We start from the raw sequence: 18,103 nt of genomic DNA on the forward strand, positions 1-18,103 counted from the left end.
AGCTTACCAAACGTCCTATGTGCATTCAGTACCTTGTACTATGCTAGTTACATATTTTTTTGAAATATCTTCTTTGATGTCACAACTAAATGGAGTGTGTGGATTTGATGTTACAAACGTTCACTTATTTCGTGCAATTTTATCCAACCAGGAGGAATTTATTTGTGAACTGGAAGGAATCCGAGTGATAATAGAAACGATGGTCCATCTCTGTAGTTACCACATTAACAGATGTATTGAACTTGGTGATATAAAAGGTACTAACATGTTATACTATAGTGTTTTATATTGCCACATTGTTGGTTGATTTGGTCTTTATTACACTGATTATTAAATGTCACCTTGAATCTCGGGATATTTTCTTAGAACAAAGTAGCTTGACAAAACATGAAGGAATGTGTTTCTTATGACTTCAAAACCAAAATGTTAAACAGCAGGAAGCTCTGAGCAATGTCGCATGATGGATACTTTGCAGGAAGCCACAATGAGATTTATATGTGTATGTATATAAACTGCTTCTATTTTAACTGAAAACATTGGCATGCAGGGTTGATATGAAGTTGGCTTCTCACCAAACTATGAATCTCATGAAATTGACGTGTTGACTTTTATACAGGAGAAAATACTTGTTTCTGCAAATATCTTTGACGTTTACCAATATTCACTTTTTGCAGACGTCTAACGAATTGTTTCCATGGATATTCATAGATATCCAATGTGGTCAGCCAGCCCCCAGATGGACTAGTTCATTGGCGGTTAAATGACCACTAACCAGGTTAAGGGGCCTCTGAGCTGACGAGAGGGTCAGGACGGAGACAGGGCTTGTTGTTTAGGGCAGCCTTAGCCCCTCTAACCCACCCCAGAAAAAACAAAACAAAACAAAAAACAAATCCGACACCACCTCTTAAGACCAACTGCCAAATGCTAATCACTGCTAAGGTATGCCAGGCCCTTACTCAATGCAAATAAGCAAAATGCAAGTGCACTGTCAGATCCACTATCCCTGGTCATAGCCATGCGAAAATGCAAGCCGAACATGCTATATATACCATTATTTGCTATATAATGCAGTACTCCTTACCAAAGCCCTGCAAAATGCCACGGAAATACAGGGCAAAGACACAAGCACTCCAAAATTACACCATTTTGTACCTAGAACAGAGATACTGTTACTCTGGCTGCTACTTACAACTGCTAGCTAGATAAGCTACAACTGTGGTATACTGCATGCTTGTTGGTGTAGCATTATAGCTTGAAACATCATAAACACACTTCACAAAAAAGGAAATATGTGTTCCATTTTGATGAATCAAATAGTTAATTTAAATTCATTTGTTCGTTTTTATTTCAGAATTTTTTATCAGCGTGGATTGGAATAACCTCTTCAACATCCTTAAATCATCCTTACAGATCATGGTTGGAATTGCCAAGGAAGTACCAAGAAGCACAGAAACATTGAACACCATTAACTCATTCTTCCACAAAGTTGTTCAGATTTCTGGAGCACTTTACTGCATCTCAGATATAATTGAAATCCCCGTGGATTCGCTCCAGTTGTTGATAGTTTTGATATCCATTCCCTGGTTAGCTCGATGTGATCCACCTTGGAGCGATCTTCCTCACAAGTTTAGTCTTTCAGTGGATGCAATGGTTGCATTAGGTTCCTCGCTTGGTCCTGTGGTTAACAGGAGGAGCAAAGATGTGTGTCTTCATCTGCTTGCAGCTTTTCCATCCGACACTGCACCGACATGGAGAACCCAAGTTTTCCTTTTAGCCTTGGTATTTGTTCTCATTTTTTTTTTTATGAAAATCTGTACTCTTGAAATAAATTGGCATACAGGCCCCAGTTGTTCAAAGAGCGGATAACTTTATCCACTGGATAAGTCACTATCCAACAGAGCAAATGTACTCCAACTAACGCTTTCGGCAAGTTTTCCACTCAATCCAATACTTAAATTTGTCATATGCTTCTACTCTTTTCACAAATCATAGGACTATTGGGATAATCTTGCACACATTTTATCTGCCGGATCGCGACCTATTCAGTGGATAAAGTTATCCACTCTTTGAACAACCGGGTCCAGGTGTACATTTTTTGGAAATACATCCTGGGAGACTCAGGGGTAGATAGTCGGGTGAGGAGGAACGCAATTAAACTGATTTGCCTGAGTCTCCGAGGATGTTTGAAATACTGTCTAATTTCAAATTTTATTGAGAATCATAGAAAACAAATTTTGGTGCCAGTTTAGATTTCATGGCATGGTTTGGTTGTTCAACTATTAGACGGGAAATGACTTGCGGTTAGTTCCTGATATTAGCGACAACGGTATGACTTCACAGAATTCAAAATGGTGGCCTATGCGAAATGTCAAAGCAAAAATCGGAGGTGTTATCCAATATTCTGTATACTACTATTATTCTCAACAATTTAAGTTGATTTAGTTGTAGCACTTGAAGCTCCCTTTAAACTTAACCGTTTATTTATAACGGTTGGTTAGGATGGCAAACTCTCTTTTCCCTCCCCTGCCCATTACAATTTTTTGTTTCGACAGAGTTGCTATGCAAAAATGGCAGTGTTTGTTTGGGGTTATGAGATTATCTAATGGAGAATAACTCATTTGCCAAACGCTATTGATGATGAAACTTTTACATTGCAATCTAAGATTGTAGGTTATGTTTCGTAGCTGTCAGGTCTCTCCGTATAGCACTGAGAATTCTCCATAGAATGAAAGATTGAACGATACCCTATGACCTCAATCACAACACAGCAATTACATCAGTATAGTCACAAGCACTATGCAAAAATACATAGCCTTGACTAAACTATTTCTCTACATATCAGTGATTACACAGTGTTCCATCTCTAAGTCCCCACACTTGGAAACACTGTTCAAAATTTGTGAATTTGTGGAAACTATGGATTGCTCCTGTGCAGGGGCTTATTCTTTCACTTCTGGTGGTCATCTGACCCAAGTAATCGTATTGGTTCATCAGTGAAGCTAGTTCATGTGGAAACAATGAAGAATAGTTGTTAAGTTTTGCAACTTATTATCCAGTGTTAGGAAACATCAAATATTGAAGTTCTCAATGATATTTGAAATTACGAGAAAATTACATTCCAATTTACAAGAAAAGTAGGCTAGCCTTCTAACATTAACATACGTAACAACGTAACGAAAGAGAAAACTTTTTTTAATTAGTAAAACACGTAAAAGCATCCGTTTGCACTAAAGAATGAGAAGAACTTTTTTACATGTTTAACTCATATTAAATTTGAATACAGATTTGGTCTCTCTGGCATTAGGTGGAAGGCTGTTTTGCAACAATGCTCCACTGTAGCAGAAACTGCGTTTTAAAATTCAGTACGGGGCTGAGAAAGAGCTTCTACCAGTCACAATGCAAATGCTTAGTAACTGGTTGTAAACACATATTATGTATTTTGTCTTCCAATGCACTCAAAATGTTCAGTAGCATTGCAATATACAACAATACCGATCTTTAAGCTTGTATACGCATTGGTTAATCCACTTTCTTATTTATTTATTGTTTAAACAGAAGGACCCTTCTTTAGACACCAAAATAATGGCGTTAAAACGGCTGCCTCTGTTGCTTTGCTCGCTTGGTTCATTTTCGTTCCACCTGATGACTGACGTTCTCCCTGGACTCATGACTGCTGGTATTGCCGTCCAGGAAGAAATTGCTAAAGTTGTAGGATCACTAGCTTGTGTACTTACAGAGAATACAGTGGTTAGAAAGATGAAGGATGGACTATATTTTGATGAATCTGTTTGCAATGGCATTACATTACTTTGCCCTGATTGTGATTCTTGTGATAAATACAAGACAGGTAATGTGTACTTAATCAATCTCCAGCAGTAGATACTTGACAAAAAGGGTTGTGAATGGTAAATCAACTATAGCGATGTTTACTCTTTACAAGCGTTAGTTTTGACATTCAGATGTCCCAACCATAAAAAAGATGTGTTTGAACAGCCAATAGGCCCCTGGTTGGTACGTTAATATCATCAAGGGATATAAAGCGAAGCATCGCTATTGTTATTGGTTTTTGTTTCCTGGCAGTTGACGTTCAAACATGTATACGAGCAGTTGCATGTGAGGTCGCGTTTGGCTGACCATAATTATTCAGGATGGAATAGTTTTCCCGTTTTAGGTAAATGTGGGAGGAAGTCTCTAGAAACTTTTGCCGCCCCAATAATCATGGCCCATTTTGTATTTCAGCAAATCCAAAAAACTCTGGTGAGGGAGTTTTAGTAATTATTGTATACATTCTTTTTCCGGAATATGGCCAATTGAACGCATCGCATGCATAAACACATGACACGTAGATGTCACCTATGTGATTGACCAACAACCTGTCAGCGTTGGAAGTGTGCCTTGGGCGATTTTTCTTGACAGATTTGAGCAGAGGCAGACTTCAATTTGCTACTGAAACCTGATCTACACATTCGACACATTTTGATCTCCGTCCTTTTGGGATTCTCAATTTTATCTCGTAGGCCGATGCACGTGTTTCAATTTTTAAAAGCATAACACCATTCACATTGAAACCTGATTTCGGTACATTTTATCACTGTAGGCACTAGCGATTTGCAGTTCGTCAAAATTATGTTTTGTTTTAGTAATGCCCTGTGTTAACAGTTTTGGGTGTCATGTTAGCTGTTAAGGTGTCTCTATACCATTTCTAAAGTTTTCGCTGGTAGTGATATATATATTTTCCTTGATGTTCTGGTTCTTCAGCCCTGAGAAAAATATCTGGGTTCAAACATAGGTTCGAGTTCTTAAGTCCTTATGCTTTGCTAAAAGCACCTCTTCAACTGGTAAACCCCGTTTCCAGGTCAACCAGCGAATGATACATCTGTTGATTCCTTCACTCCTTAGTTTACGTGTTCTCATATTTTTCTCCAGGTCCTGAAGAGACCAATAACCTTCAGTCCATAGTAAACGCTGCAATATTCACTCCGTACTTACAACTTCTAGCACCTGAAGTGGGGTCGTCTGTAAAATGTGCATTCATTAACAGCATGAGGAGAATTTTTACACACATGACATTCACCCCTGACTCAGCAGCACACAGTTCTATCATTAGTGCAACGTGCTTTGATCTCATTGAGGATCCAGATTTTCATGTTAGGATGTCGTTCAGGTGAGTTTATCCTCTCTCTAATGTATTTGATGTAATTACTGCTCTACATTCCAAGCGAAGGCTGGGACCACTGTAATTGACTTACTGCTGTTGTGGTATCCCTGCCTAATTTAGCATTTATTATACTCATTCCTTTAATTTTCTGCATCATGTAATAGGCAATAAAAATAAACAATCTGAACAATCGTTCCAGCTACATCTCACTACAAATTGTTGGAAATACGCTGTAATTTCAAATTTCATCGGAAAGCATAGAAACGAAATTCCATGTCAGCTTAGATTTCATGACATGGTTTGGTTATTCAATTGACACGAAATAACTTCAGGCTAGTTCCTGATAATAGTGATAATAGGCACATCTAATCACGAAATTCAAATAAGTGGCCTTAGTGAAATTTAAATGCAAAATTTGGTATTCTCCAATATTTTGTACATTAGAATTATTTCAAACAAAATTAATTTTGTTGTAAAACATCCCGCTAAATGCAAAAAGTGCAATGAAACAATTTGAATCGGAAAGAACACGTACTATTTAAACAGAAATATTTGTGTGTCCCCCAAACCAACAAATGGAAAACAATAAAAGAAGTTTCCAGTCAGAGGTTGGATGGCTGTTCACTCCAACGCACAGAGAGTAGACTTGGTATACCTGTGGTAGAAAGTATCTGACACTACTTTCGAAGTCAATAAAAATGAGAAATTTTTTTTTATTCTTTTGGCTTGGGAAAAGGAGAAGTGCCTGGTTGATTTATTTTTTTAAGTATAGAAATGTAGATTAATTTTAGTTTAACAGTCAAGTTCATGTAACATAGTAATGGCATTGGCTATGAAAAAACTTCACAAATTGTCGAACAATATCCATTGATTATGGTCTTTTTCAATCGTGATTTCTGTTGTTGAATATGCGAAATAAGACTATGGTTTCAAAACTGACTTGTTACTTCTTGCATAGTTACCTGAATCTTCCTACTGTCTTTTCTTGGTTACCTCATATTCTTTCAATATGAAGCAGTATACAATATTGTCAACATTTTAACCTGATGATTAAGTTTGTAAGGTTGCACTCAGACCGTGTGCACCTAAGAGCAACTAGGGGATTCACATAACTCTCTTCTCTTGACACGATGATAGTCCATCACAAGTTTCCCTCAGATTTTGTGTAGGTTACCTGATACCCTTCTATGCACGTGGGAGGAGAGAAATAGACCCTTATCACTCCACGGCCATGTGGAGTCTCGTGGGAATAAAAGCTTTGTTTTTTGCACGGCAAGCCTCGGCCAGACGCAGATTCAGTGCGAGGCTTGCCGTGCAAAACAAAGCTTTTTATCCTCCTGAGACTCAACATGACTGCCGAGTGATAAGGCTCTATGGGCTGAAGTTTATTGTCAAAGTTTTTTATTGTTGCCTCTTGCCCTTGTTTGTTCAGACTTTAACTTCTTCAAAACATTTCCAAATTCCAATTGCATTCCTAATCTGAGGGCCACAGGTTCGTTTGTCATTAAGTGCCACTTTCGTTGACAAAGTTAGTTATTAATTAATTAATTAATTAATTGATTGATTAATTAAAACAAGGTCATTGAGGGAATAGTGCACCCACAACTGACCTTCTGACCAAAATTCTCTCATGCCTAACCCACAGACTGAATTTTTTTATAAATAAGTAAGTGTTAGCTTGTTGTTTTGGGTAGCAATGTTGTCCCCTATATTGTCAAGCCTGGAAGAGCAGACTCTAACAATAACATGCAGCAGACCGCAATTTCGAAGCTGAAAAAAGTGTTTGTTGAAGCTCAACTGCAAAGAAACTACAAACTACAGGAAACGGTTGTGTTGACAATTGGACAGTTGGGAAGAGTTGCTGAAGGAGAACTACTTCTGGTTGTGATTGTGAGCTTGCTGGAGAGCCTGACTGCGCAGTCTCAGCTCATAAGAGCTGTTGCCTTCAAACAGGTAATGGGGCCTAAAACAAATCTCATATCTTCACGGTCATACTATTTATCGTCGATCTAAAATAAAGATAAATTAGGCACTGTTGCTCTACCTCAGCAACAATGAGATTAATGATTGAACAGAGTTTCTTGCCCACAGGAGTCCAATAACCTAACCTCTTAAATTGTTAACGATAATGAGCAATGACAATGATTTTAAACCTCTACAATACTAAATATAGTGAAACCTCTCCTTCCCGACACCTCTTTATTACGGGCAGTTCAGTTGCTCCTCCATATAAAGTCAACTTCTCTAAAACGGACACCTCCATAAAATAGACACTTAGGCCTGTTCCAATTGTCGTGCTACTGCCTTAAACACGGCAGTAGCACAAAGTTTGAAGCCATTTAGTTCAGCAGGCTGAATTAAGTTTGGCACGACTATTTAGCACGGCAGGCCCTGTCGTGCCGCACGGCAGTAACGCGACTTGGTTTCAACGGCGTGCTATTGCCGTGCCGAAGTAAATTCATAAATTATTTTAATGTATTTTGGGTTAATTTTGCTCGTTCATCGCATTTCTATATTTTAGAATTTGGCGCGACTGAATTAAATTCGACTTCAAAAACCACTGCTGTGCTACTGCCGTGCCACTGCCAGGTCAAATTGATTTACGTTGGGCACGGCAGTAGCACGACGTTTGGAACAGGCCTAATTTCTGTCCTGTTGGTTTCCGTAGTAAAGAAGTTGGACATCTCTTCACGGTCATACTAAAATAAAGATAAATTGGGCATCGTTGCTCTACCTCAGCAACAATGAGATTAATCACCGAACAGAGTTTCTTGCCCACAGGAGTCCACTAACCTAACCCCCAAATGCTTGGGCGATAATGACCAATTGATGCAAAAGCTTTTTGGTATTTAGTAACGCTGTTAAGTTCGGTTGATATTCACCGACGTTTTGAACGAGCTCTCAACATGCCACTTTCAACATGCCACCCTGAAGACGGCAGCACTGCCGAAACGTCGGTGAATATCAGCCGAACTTAATAGCGTTACTAAATACCAAAAACCTTTTGCATCAAATGACCAAGACGCTACGCAGTTTTAATACTATTATCAACCGATAATGACCAATGACCAATGATTTTAAACCTCTAAAGTACTAAATATATAACTTAAAGTTCTTTAAATGTTGCTAAGGTCGAGAGCTGTCAGATTTCACAGCTCAAATACGCCAAGACTGTCCAGTTTATTGTTACTTTCTATTTCTTTTAAATTTCTATTGTTAATTTGTTTCACCTTAAACAAATCCACTCAAACACATCTAACGGTTTTCCTCTCCAGTCGGGTATAAATGGAAACTGGTGAACTTTCGTGACAGCCTGTCTTAAATTAATGCTGACTGAGGTTCTAATGTTGAAACCAAATCCACGTTGCCCTTTGTTAGGTCCAGGAGATGGCTACATTTCAGGGAAAGCCACTGAAGGATTTGTTCTCTAGTTTCAAGCAGGAAATTTGCAAGTTTGTAGTGGATGCAATCGATAAGATACAGAGCCAGAACCCAACCGCTAAAGTATCTTTGGACATTGTTTTAGAAGTTGCCAGGGTGTTTGAATTCAAGGATGACCATTCTTTCTTAAAGGTACATTGACAAACGCAATTGAGACTTTCTGTAATTATAATCTCTCCATCACATTATTTGCATTGCATGCAAGCTGGTTTACTGTTTCACTCCTAAGAGCTCAAAATTGTTAAAACTGGTTAAAAACGCACGATTTACGTTCGAAATACTGAGAAAGTGACTGAAGCAGCACCAGCAAGTTATTCTCATTATGGTTATACCCAGAGACTAACAGCATGGAGTCTTAAGTTGAAGATGAGCGGGGAATCTTATTAAGCAAGGCTGCAAATTGGAAAGATGCTTTTGACTTAGAAGGTAATATATCCAATTATGTTGGTCGATCGAAAAAGTGATTAAACGGCATTTTTGTTGTTCTCAAGAATCGCTGTTGGTAAAATTGGTAGGGACATTTTTGTTTCTGAAATTTCTGAAAGCAGTTGGGCCTTTGCTCTACACATTTTGGTCTGTTGATGTCCAATAACTGCTCATGAATTAGCAGATTTGTTTAGTAATACCTTTCAAGGAGTTTTCGTTATAGGGGTGAGAGGGCCAAGGCCTTTTTTGCAAAGTGTTTGTTTGCCAAGCCTTTCCACGGAGTACACTGCTGTCTTGGTATCAAGACAACCATGCAAAGTAAGGGAGCAGTAACATTATCTAACTTTACGTTTTCTTTCTCATGGGAGTTTCTAATCGTTACTAAACTTGTCTTTTTGTGCAGAGTACGTTACGTTTTGTTATCCCCTATCTTGTGAAGAAAGCGTCGCCCTCCTCGTCAGCAATCTTGAGACATATCGCCAAAGAACTGAAAATGAACAGACGAGAGATGCTATTGGAAAATTTCAAATTTATCTTCTCCTTCCTCGTGAGGACTTGCTCTCCATCTGAGCTAGAGAAGGCTCTTGGTTATGTGCAGGTAATACGATTTTCCCAACATCTTACATGTACGTCATTCTTGTTTGCAGAGACAGATGTTTTGAACACGATTTCTTGGCTTGAATTTGCAGTCATGATTCAAGCAAGATCTAGAGCTACAACCAAATCATCTGTTAGTTTACTTCTTTTTAACAGCAGCCGGTAGAAATGTCTTTGTAACAGTTCATGTAGGAGTTCTTTCAACATGTTTTGTTCAGATGGGAACAACGTGGGTTTAGGTGGGGTAAAAACATTTTGAGAACATTTTGATGAACCTTCAGTCATGTCTTGTGTCATGAACCTAAGTCGGCTTATAAACAGGCCTTGCCTTATTGTTCCATGCACCTGGAGACAAATCAGTATAAAGTTTAAATGGGACAAACTCAATCGTTCGAATTTTTCGTTTACATTCCAGAAAGAGACAGATGTCGAACTTGGAAGCCTGTTACGAGCGGAAGGCCAGAGTGTTTACAATCAGCTATTATTGTATCTAAACGTCAGCTATAACAAAGTGTTTAGCGGATTGGCAATGCTGGCATCCAAGGATGACACGTACACTGGGCCAAAAGATCTGAAAACCACTCAACATTTGGTAAGAAACCAGCCTTCAATCTAACGTTGCCAATGTTACATGTATGCTGCATCTCACTGGTTGCATGATAAATTCCATCTGTCATGTTTATTCCTCGTTGAGTGTCTCGTCAGTATATTTCCTGGCCTCTTCATTTTACCTAGTTCTTTGATGTCAAATTTCTTATTCTGGTTTTTTTTTTTTTCAACATTCAATGAACCATCCGAATGTTAGATATAGGGTCAGTTATAAGGACAGTTTAGACTGTGTGTAACAAAACCACGTTCTAAGTCATTTTCAAATTTTGCCAACAATCATATCTAAACATAAGTCTACTGCCGACGGTAACAAGAAGGCTTGCATCTCAGACTAGAAAACTATTTATCTACTTAAAAAAAAACACTTACAAACAGATTTTGAGGTCCACTGATTGTCTTACCCGCAGCCTTAGTTAGACTCTGTTTAAATATCTGGCCCTCAACGTTTGTGGTAGTTAAAGTGGAGTAAATTCAATCAGCCATCTTATCATTAGTGAGAAGTTAACTGTTAAGTCAGTTGTCATGACACTAACGGGGTTTTAGTATTGTTTATTTTCTTATTCTTTTCTTGTAATTTAGATTTAAATGCACGGCTTGATGGAAGAGCATGTTTTTTTATTATATATTAATAATTATTAACACTGTGTTCAAATAAAGCTCATGCATGTATGTATGTATACGTCTTGTAACGAGAACTCTTGTCCTTGCTACACAGGCAAATTTTCTACAATCGAGACTGCTCGGTATCCTTGCTTTCTACAACTCTGTGCTTCTAACGAACACTGATATGGAAGAAAAGAGATTAGCTCTTGAGAGTCTCACCAAGCTAATGCAAGTTATGGGGCCAAAGTTCATCACCACTGTGCGTGTTAAGGTCATGGGCATTCTGCGATTGTGCCTAAGATTCCAAGACAAGGGATTTCCAGAGTTGTCATGCGATGCATGGGACAGCTTTGTGCGAAATGTTGAACTCTCAAGCCTCGGCCCCATGTTGAGTCAGATTGTCGTCACCCTTCTGCCATATTTGAACAAACTTCCTGCAAGAGTAACTCAGATTTTTCACTTTTTGATCGTGGAGAACAAAACCTATGTGCAGGAGTATTTTCATGAGATCTACTTCCTTCCTGATATCCCAGAACTTCGTAGAGTAACTGCTGTACTCAGATCTTGCAGCGGAAGAGCATCTAAGAATATGGGCTTGCAGGACCAGCTGCGGCAGTCGCTGAAGGGAGTGGCTCATGAAAGCGTGGATGTGCAAAAACATGCATTATCCAAACTGAAGCAGCTACTTCACGATAATCAGGTAAAGGTGGTTTCTTTCCAGATCAAGTTCAATGCGGTGGTGGTAGATTCCTCTATTAGAAGAACATTTGGTACGTAGCCGCCTTTCTTTATTGGCGTAGTTAATCTCTGTTTTGTTTTTCAACACTGAGATCATTGCAGTTTTTACTTCCCTGGTTTAGTTTCGTTGTAAAAATTGCAATTTACTGTGCGAATCTGTGAACTGCAGACGCATCTACTGAACTTTGAAGGAGAAAATGGCCGTTTTTATACTAGAGGACGCATTATCCGTCTGGACGAACTTGGGCAAACATTTGTTGCTCGTATGGTTATTCGTCTCTAGTATAAAGACGGGTACAAGATGCATTATCCGTGTGGACGAATTATCTTCCGTTATTCGTCTTGAACGACGCACAACGGAAAAAAGTTTGCCCAGACGGATAATGCGTCCTCTAGTATAAAAACGGCCAATAGAAGATAAAGTCTTGGCAAAAATGTTCAAGTGGCTCTTTTTGCTGTCGTTTGATCTTTCATGTGACGGCACTTTACTAGAGATGAAATAAAGACTTCACGATTTTTTATTTTCACTCATTTGTATAACCTTGAAATAAAATAAATTAGAGTTTTATAGTGCATCATTTTGATTATCTAAGATTTTTAAAGGTTCTGCGATTTACATGCTCCATTTATACTCTTGTTATTTGGAGCAACTACTACTACTACTACTACTACTACTACTACTACTACTACTACTACTACTACTACTACTACTACTACTACTACTACTACTACTACTACTACTACTGCTACTGCTACTGCTACTGCTACTGCTACTGCTACTGCTACTGCTACTGCTACTGCTACTGCTACTATGATGTTCGCGTTAAAAAAAGAAAAAGCGTTTTCGTTTTCAGTCTCAATTTTAATAGATCAAACCTTTCCCTTTCAGCTACGTCAGGTGGTGAGGAAACCACTAAGAAGTGACCTCAAACGTTTATGTTAAAAAAATGTCAGTTTTTTAATCCTCTTTATTAACAATATAGGCTTCCTTGGCCAAGTTTGTGTTCCATTCTTGATGTACCAGCGTAAATTTTACTCGCCAGTCTCTTTGTTCTACAATCCTGCCATGTGCTGGTTTCCTTATAACAGTTTCCATCTTCTTGTTAATTTCAGGCCACTCTTCATGGCTTTGTCCTCAGCAATGAGACGGTTGATCCTATCATCCCACAGCTTATTAGTGTGGTAAGGTCACAGAGGATTGGTTATCTAAGTTAAACCCCGGTTTACGGCTAAGCTACCATAAGGTTATACCAGGGCTCCTTGAAACACCTGTCAGATTTTGCCTATTTTATACTAAGGAATACTTTGGTAAGCAGCATCGAAACTTCTACTAGCACGACGGTTTTTTAAATGCCTTTTAAGACGTGTTTATCGCAGAGTTGAAACTGTAATAGCAGCTTTTCCATCTTTTATCTCGTAATTTTTGTGGAGTTTTCCGATCCCATTTTTTTTGTGATGTAACAATGTTTTTGGAGGATTTCTCAACTAATTAGCTTCTTGGCTTAAAGAAGTCGTCAGCACCATGTCTTTTGAATTCTGTTAATTTGAAAACGAAACAATAAGTAACTAAATAATCGAATAATAGGTATCACAAGTTAATTTGAACTGAGTCACATTTGTGTTTAACACGATTCTTTTTTGTTTGTCTTTTTCTGAAGTTGATGTCTAGCTGTCATAAACACGACACTGAGTCCAAGGTACTTGTAGCTGAGTGTCTTGGTGAGCTGGGAGCTGTTGATCCTGGCAGGTCAGTTCATCTCGAATTTTAGAGCAGCTACAAAATTAGCTAATATCTCCGTTAACACAAACAAAACAATACCAAAACAGATGAATAAAAATAAGACCTCCAAAACTGGTAACTATAATTCTACAAATTCATTTCTGTGGGCAAAAGTATCCAGGCTTTGTACTCGTCTCTTGAAATCAGAAAAAAGTACTCTTTCTTGATTCTTCAGGAAGAACATTCCATTGCTTGGCGGAAAAATATGTTTTACTATGTTTACAGTTTTACTATGTGTTTATTTGTCGCGACAAAGACAGATTCTTTCTATAGCAATCTTTCTTCATGTCAAAACCATTTTGCATGTAGTCTTATAACATGTAACTGACACGTGGAATATCATGTGTCTGCTTGGAAATTGCCGATAATACTTATGTTGCTAAGTGGTTTTGTTTTTTGCCTGTTTGCATGAATAAATTAGAAATTGTGGGTCTTCAGTCAAATCATTTTCAGATCTTCCTAGGTAAACTTTGAAAAGGTTACGATAATGAAGATGAACGAAACTTTACGAGAATAACAAATGCCTTTGTGTAAGACTTCATTAGGGTATGGGACGTATAATATTATATTGGAAGACTCAATTACTCAACCTTTTACGTATGATACATGTAGAACCAGTTTTAACGCTCAGAGAGAGGTGTCATCATATATCTTGTTCATGCCTTGTAGGCTCGATAAGCTGACCCATGATCCTGTGGACGAACAGACAGTATATGAGGTTAGTTTGTTTGGTGCATACAAACTGTGCAATTGAAGGCTTTCATGATGTGATAACCAATATATGGTGTTCCATCTAAACGTTTGTATGTTTGGAAGTCTCACGTACAATTCAAACTTTGTTTCTTTTTTTTTTCTTTGTGTTGTTGTTTTTTTGTTCTTTTTAATTGTGGTTATTTACTGCTATCCCGACCATTTGGATCTAACAGTGCTCGATTTGGAAACAAAAGAGCTATGACGAACATAGCGAACTGTGGCTCTCAGTCATGTCCAATACTCACCACTTGTTCAAGTCGTGAAAGTGATGATTCAACCCGTACGAGTTGCAAGACTGGTGCAAGTGGTGAATGTGATACTTTTGATAAAAATAACAAGTCGATTCGCTACAAGTGGTGAAACTGTATCTCATTAAGGAAGGCTACCAGCCTAGTCAAGTCGCACCAGTCGTTGAAATGAGTCGTTCAACTCGTACGAGTCGTATGACTCGTTCAAGTGGTGTAACTGCATCTCATATGTCCCCAATAAGTATTCTGTGTTGATGATGATGATGATGATGATGATGATGATGATGATGATGATGATGATGATGATGGTCTGGACCAACAGGCAACAGATGTGTCTGTTTTACATCATTTTGCTGGGAAATAGGTCACGCCAGCTTATATCTGCCACTATCAGTCCATTTGTTGGTCCCACCCCCTTTTTATGAATGTGAAACAGGATAAAGGGCTACGTCCTGGTGTATCTTTTAATGAAAATTGCGTGACATCTTTTCGTGATTTCGTAACAGAGAAGAAGACACTTAGTGAATGAACGAACTTGCCTGGAGATAGAAACAAAGATTGATCACTGCCAGAGATTTGTTACGTCCCAGTTAACAGTCATTAGCGTTTTAAAAGAATTCGTTTTGTTTTTATGTATTGTCATACCATGAGCTGTTATTTAATTAACATTTTTCTGTAGAGTGGTTGCGATGATATGGAGTTTGCTGTGGAGCTCATTAACCAACTTGTTCAAGCGTTCCTTGCTGCACATGATACGAGGGCACAGGTAAGTTCAGTTTGGCAATAGGGAACTTAAGCAACAACGACGGCGACGACAACGCTGCAAAACAAGTGGTTTGATGAGCATAGAAAACGCTCTGCACGTGCGTTTTAAATTTGGTACATTTCTTTGCCGTTCTCTGCAAAACAACGTCAAATGACCAAATTCAAGCCTTTGTGGAGAACGTGAACATAAGACGGTGAAGTTTTCATTCTCTTTCTTAACTTGAACACCACTCCTGGCAATTTGGTTCCTGGGTAGTTCGCCGTGTATGTAAATGTTGAACGAATTGATCTAATCGCGAAAGAGCACAACTAAAATAAAGTTGTATTTTTTCTAGTGACGTTTTCGTTGGCGTTACCCTCGTCGCTGCTTTAGGTCCATATTTGCGCAGCAGAAGATTGACATCTCAATAAAACCGTTATGGTGTTGCACTAAGTTACAAAAGCTCTGCCACGGTACATGATAATGGTATGGCAGTGACTCAAACAGTTTCTCTCTTTTGAGTCAGCGTCAGTAGAAATTTATACATGACATAAATACCTCTATTATATTGATGGCACAAATGCTCGGCTAATCAATTACAAGGATAAGAGTTTTGTTGTTGCCGCAGTGCTAATAGTAGGGACTTTAAGAAACCACAACGGCAAAGCCAACGAAAACGTAGCTTGAAAATATAAGTTCGTGTTACTTGTACTACTTCGCGATTTTTCCAATTCGTTCAACTTGTACAATGTGGTCGAACAATCAAGTAACAGAACAGGTGGAAACGGCGTTCAAGTTGAGACAGAGATTGAAAATTTTACCGTCATGTGCTCAGCTTCTCCACAAGACCTTGAATTTGGTCATTTCGCGTTGTGGCTTGGCCGAGCACGGTGTGGAAATGTACCAAAATTTATAACGCACGTGCAGGGCCTTTGTTTTTCTCATTATATCCTATTGGTTTGTGACGTTCTCGTTGCCGTCGTCGTAGTAGCTTCTTAAACTCCCTAATCTCTCATAGAGGCCAGCTTTACTGAAGCAATTGCTTCAATGTTCATTTATGTGAAAAACTATCAGACTCTTTTCCATAGCATTTGGCTGATGCTGGGCTTTAGAAAGTAGAGAAAGTGTTTTGCTTTTATAACTGAACCCGTGCGTTTCTCTGTGTCTTTGGGGTGAGATTCTTGGAGAATGATTTGTGATACTCTTGTGTCAAGATTTCGCCCACGATATAGTGATACTGCTAGTTTTTATCTTTCAAAAATTGAATCGTGTAATATAATATCAAGGGTGTTTTATCCGACTCTTAAATTCCCAGTAGTGGGTTGAAAAAACGAGGCTTAGCCGAGTTTTATTTAAGCAAGCTCTAAGTGTTTGGAAATCGAATGAAACACTCTTTTGAGTAGTAACTATACCTTTTTAAACAATTTTACTGGTTTTAAATGATTCTCTTTGAAATTCAAAACAAAAGTCATATAAATGTTCCCACTTGCAAACCTTCAAGGTGGGCATTTTCTTAGTTAAGTTTGAAGTGTATTCTAGATCACACAGACATTCATTTCTTGTTAAAAGCACAAAAGAATGTCATTACTCCATCGTGTAGAAAGATATGATGCTACTGCTATCGTGATCGTCACTAAAAATGTTCATCTGTTTCTGCTAGGATTGCTCTGCGTATGCCATTCAAGAGGTTCTGCTTAGTTATGAGTGCAGTGAATCAAAAAAGGATGGGTAAGTAAATAGTGTTCCTTTACTTTCCACTTGTGAATGCACAGAAACCTCTCCAAGTTTTGACGAGTTTAGCGGATATCATTACTGAGAAAAATGGTGACAATTTATTATGGTTTAAAAGGAAATGCTACCGATATATTAATGATATTTTGGTGGTATGTTGTAGCGTAAGGTGCAAATGTGTGTGTGAAAGCTTTCTCGTCAGTCCATACAAAGTTTCGCATTAACTTTCCTTTGCAGAACGCAAACAGTCGTCAAAAAAAGTTCGTTTCTACGGACGTCCTCACACTGTACACACGTCTTTATGATAACATGATAATTCATGACACGTCATAACAAGAAAGAGAGAGCAATCCACCGAGAATAGTTTGCATTACTTTTGGACTGATTGTATGTTAGTTTAAGATTGTTAAAGTGGTATATTTTAAAGGCAAACACCACTCTCGAAATAAATTAATGCTAAATTGTTGAAAATACAATCTCATTTCAAATTTCGTTAGAAAACATGGAAATAAGATTTCTGTGTCGGACAAAACAGGATTCTATTATCACCTATTTTCCTTTTAAATTTCCCGGGTATGGCAATCTTGGAATTTATGACGTAATACGGTTGTTCTATTGAGAAATTTCTGCTAACTGACAATAGTGGCAACCGCATGTCGTCATGAAATCCAAAATGGTGGCGCCCGGGAAATTTAAAAGCGAAAATAGGCGACAATCATATCTATTTTTTAGCACACTTAAATATTATTTCTACTTTTTCAACTAAAATTTAGAATTTAGACGCTATTTCCAACAATTTACCGTCCATTTGTTGTCGGAAGGGAGGTTCCCTTTAATCATCTGTTTTAATGATAGTAGGTTGATAAGATGTTGTGTTCACATTATTTTTAGGGTTGGCTATCAACTGTGGAGGAAATTTCCAGAACACATCCAAGAAGTACTTAGACCGCATTTATATTCAAAGTAAGTTGCATTTGAAACGGCCTTCTCAAAACAACAACAACAACAAAACAAACCAAACATCCTCGAGTATCCTCGAGACTATTGCCAAGATAAAGCTCTCTTCTCTATACTCGTTCATAAAAATAGCCCATTTTACAGTTGTGTGCTTAATTGCCTGGCCTTGGATGAAAAGTGAGGCTGGGGGTGAGTTTGTTTTGATACAAAGCTGACTGTTTTTGATATGTAGATCATGCTGTTCTTATGCTAACTAGTTTGCATTTACACATGGAAAACAATGAGGTTTGTATCAAACAAGGTCACTCCAAGCCTCG

General features: G+C 38.2%; 1 protein-coding gene across 2 annotated transcripts in view; it reads left to right on the forward strand.

The window, feature by feature from the left end:
• The window catches only part of LOC146461481 (serine/threonine-protein kinase ATR-like), an 83,416-nt gene that overhangs the window by 22,280 nt on the left and 43,033 nt on the right, over positions 1-18,103 (forward strand). For both annotated transcript variants that reach the window (XM_085086915.1, XM_085086914.1), the window contains exons 15-29: positions 152-257; positions 1,352-1,779; positions 3,556-3,847; positions 4,927-5,164; positions 6,853-7,111; positions 8,537-8,731; positions 9,429-9,623; positions 10,038-10,214; positions 10,947-11,534; positions 12,686-12,754; positions 13,231-13,319; positions 14,022-14,070; positions 15,033-15,119; positions 16,759-16,826; positions 17,721-17,792. In XM_085086915.1, coding sequence (XP_084943041.1) covers positions 152-257; positions 1,352-1,779; positions 3,556-3,847; positions 4,927-5,164; positions 6,853-7,111; positions 8,537-8,731; positions 9,429-9,623; positions 10,038-10,214; positions 10,947-11,534; positions 12,686-12,754; positions 13,231-13,319; positions 14,022-14,070; positions 15,033-15,119; positions 16,759-16,826; positions 17,721-17,792 — 2,912 coding nt within the window. The remainder of the gene's footprint in view (positions 1-151; positions 258-1,351; positions 1,780-3,555; positions 3,848-4,926; positions 5,165-6,852; positions 7,112-8,536; positions 8,732-9,428; positions 9,624-10,037; positions 10,215-10,946; positions 11,535-12,685; positions 12,755-13,230; positions 13,320-14,021; positions 14,071-15,032; positions 15,120-16,758; positions 16,827-17,720; positions 17,793-18,103) is intronic.

This window comes from Pavona decussata, unplaced genomic scaffold, assembly GCF_977016875.1.
Source record: "Pavona decussata unplaced genomic scaffold, jaPavDecu1.1 SCAFFOLD_198, whole genome shotgun sequence".
In the NCBI taxonomy this organism is placed as follows: Eukaryota; Metazoa; Cnidaria; class Anthozoa; order Scleractinia; family Agariciidae; genus Pavona; species Pavona decussata.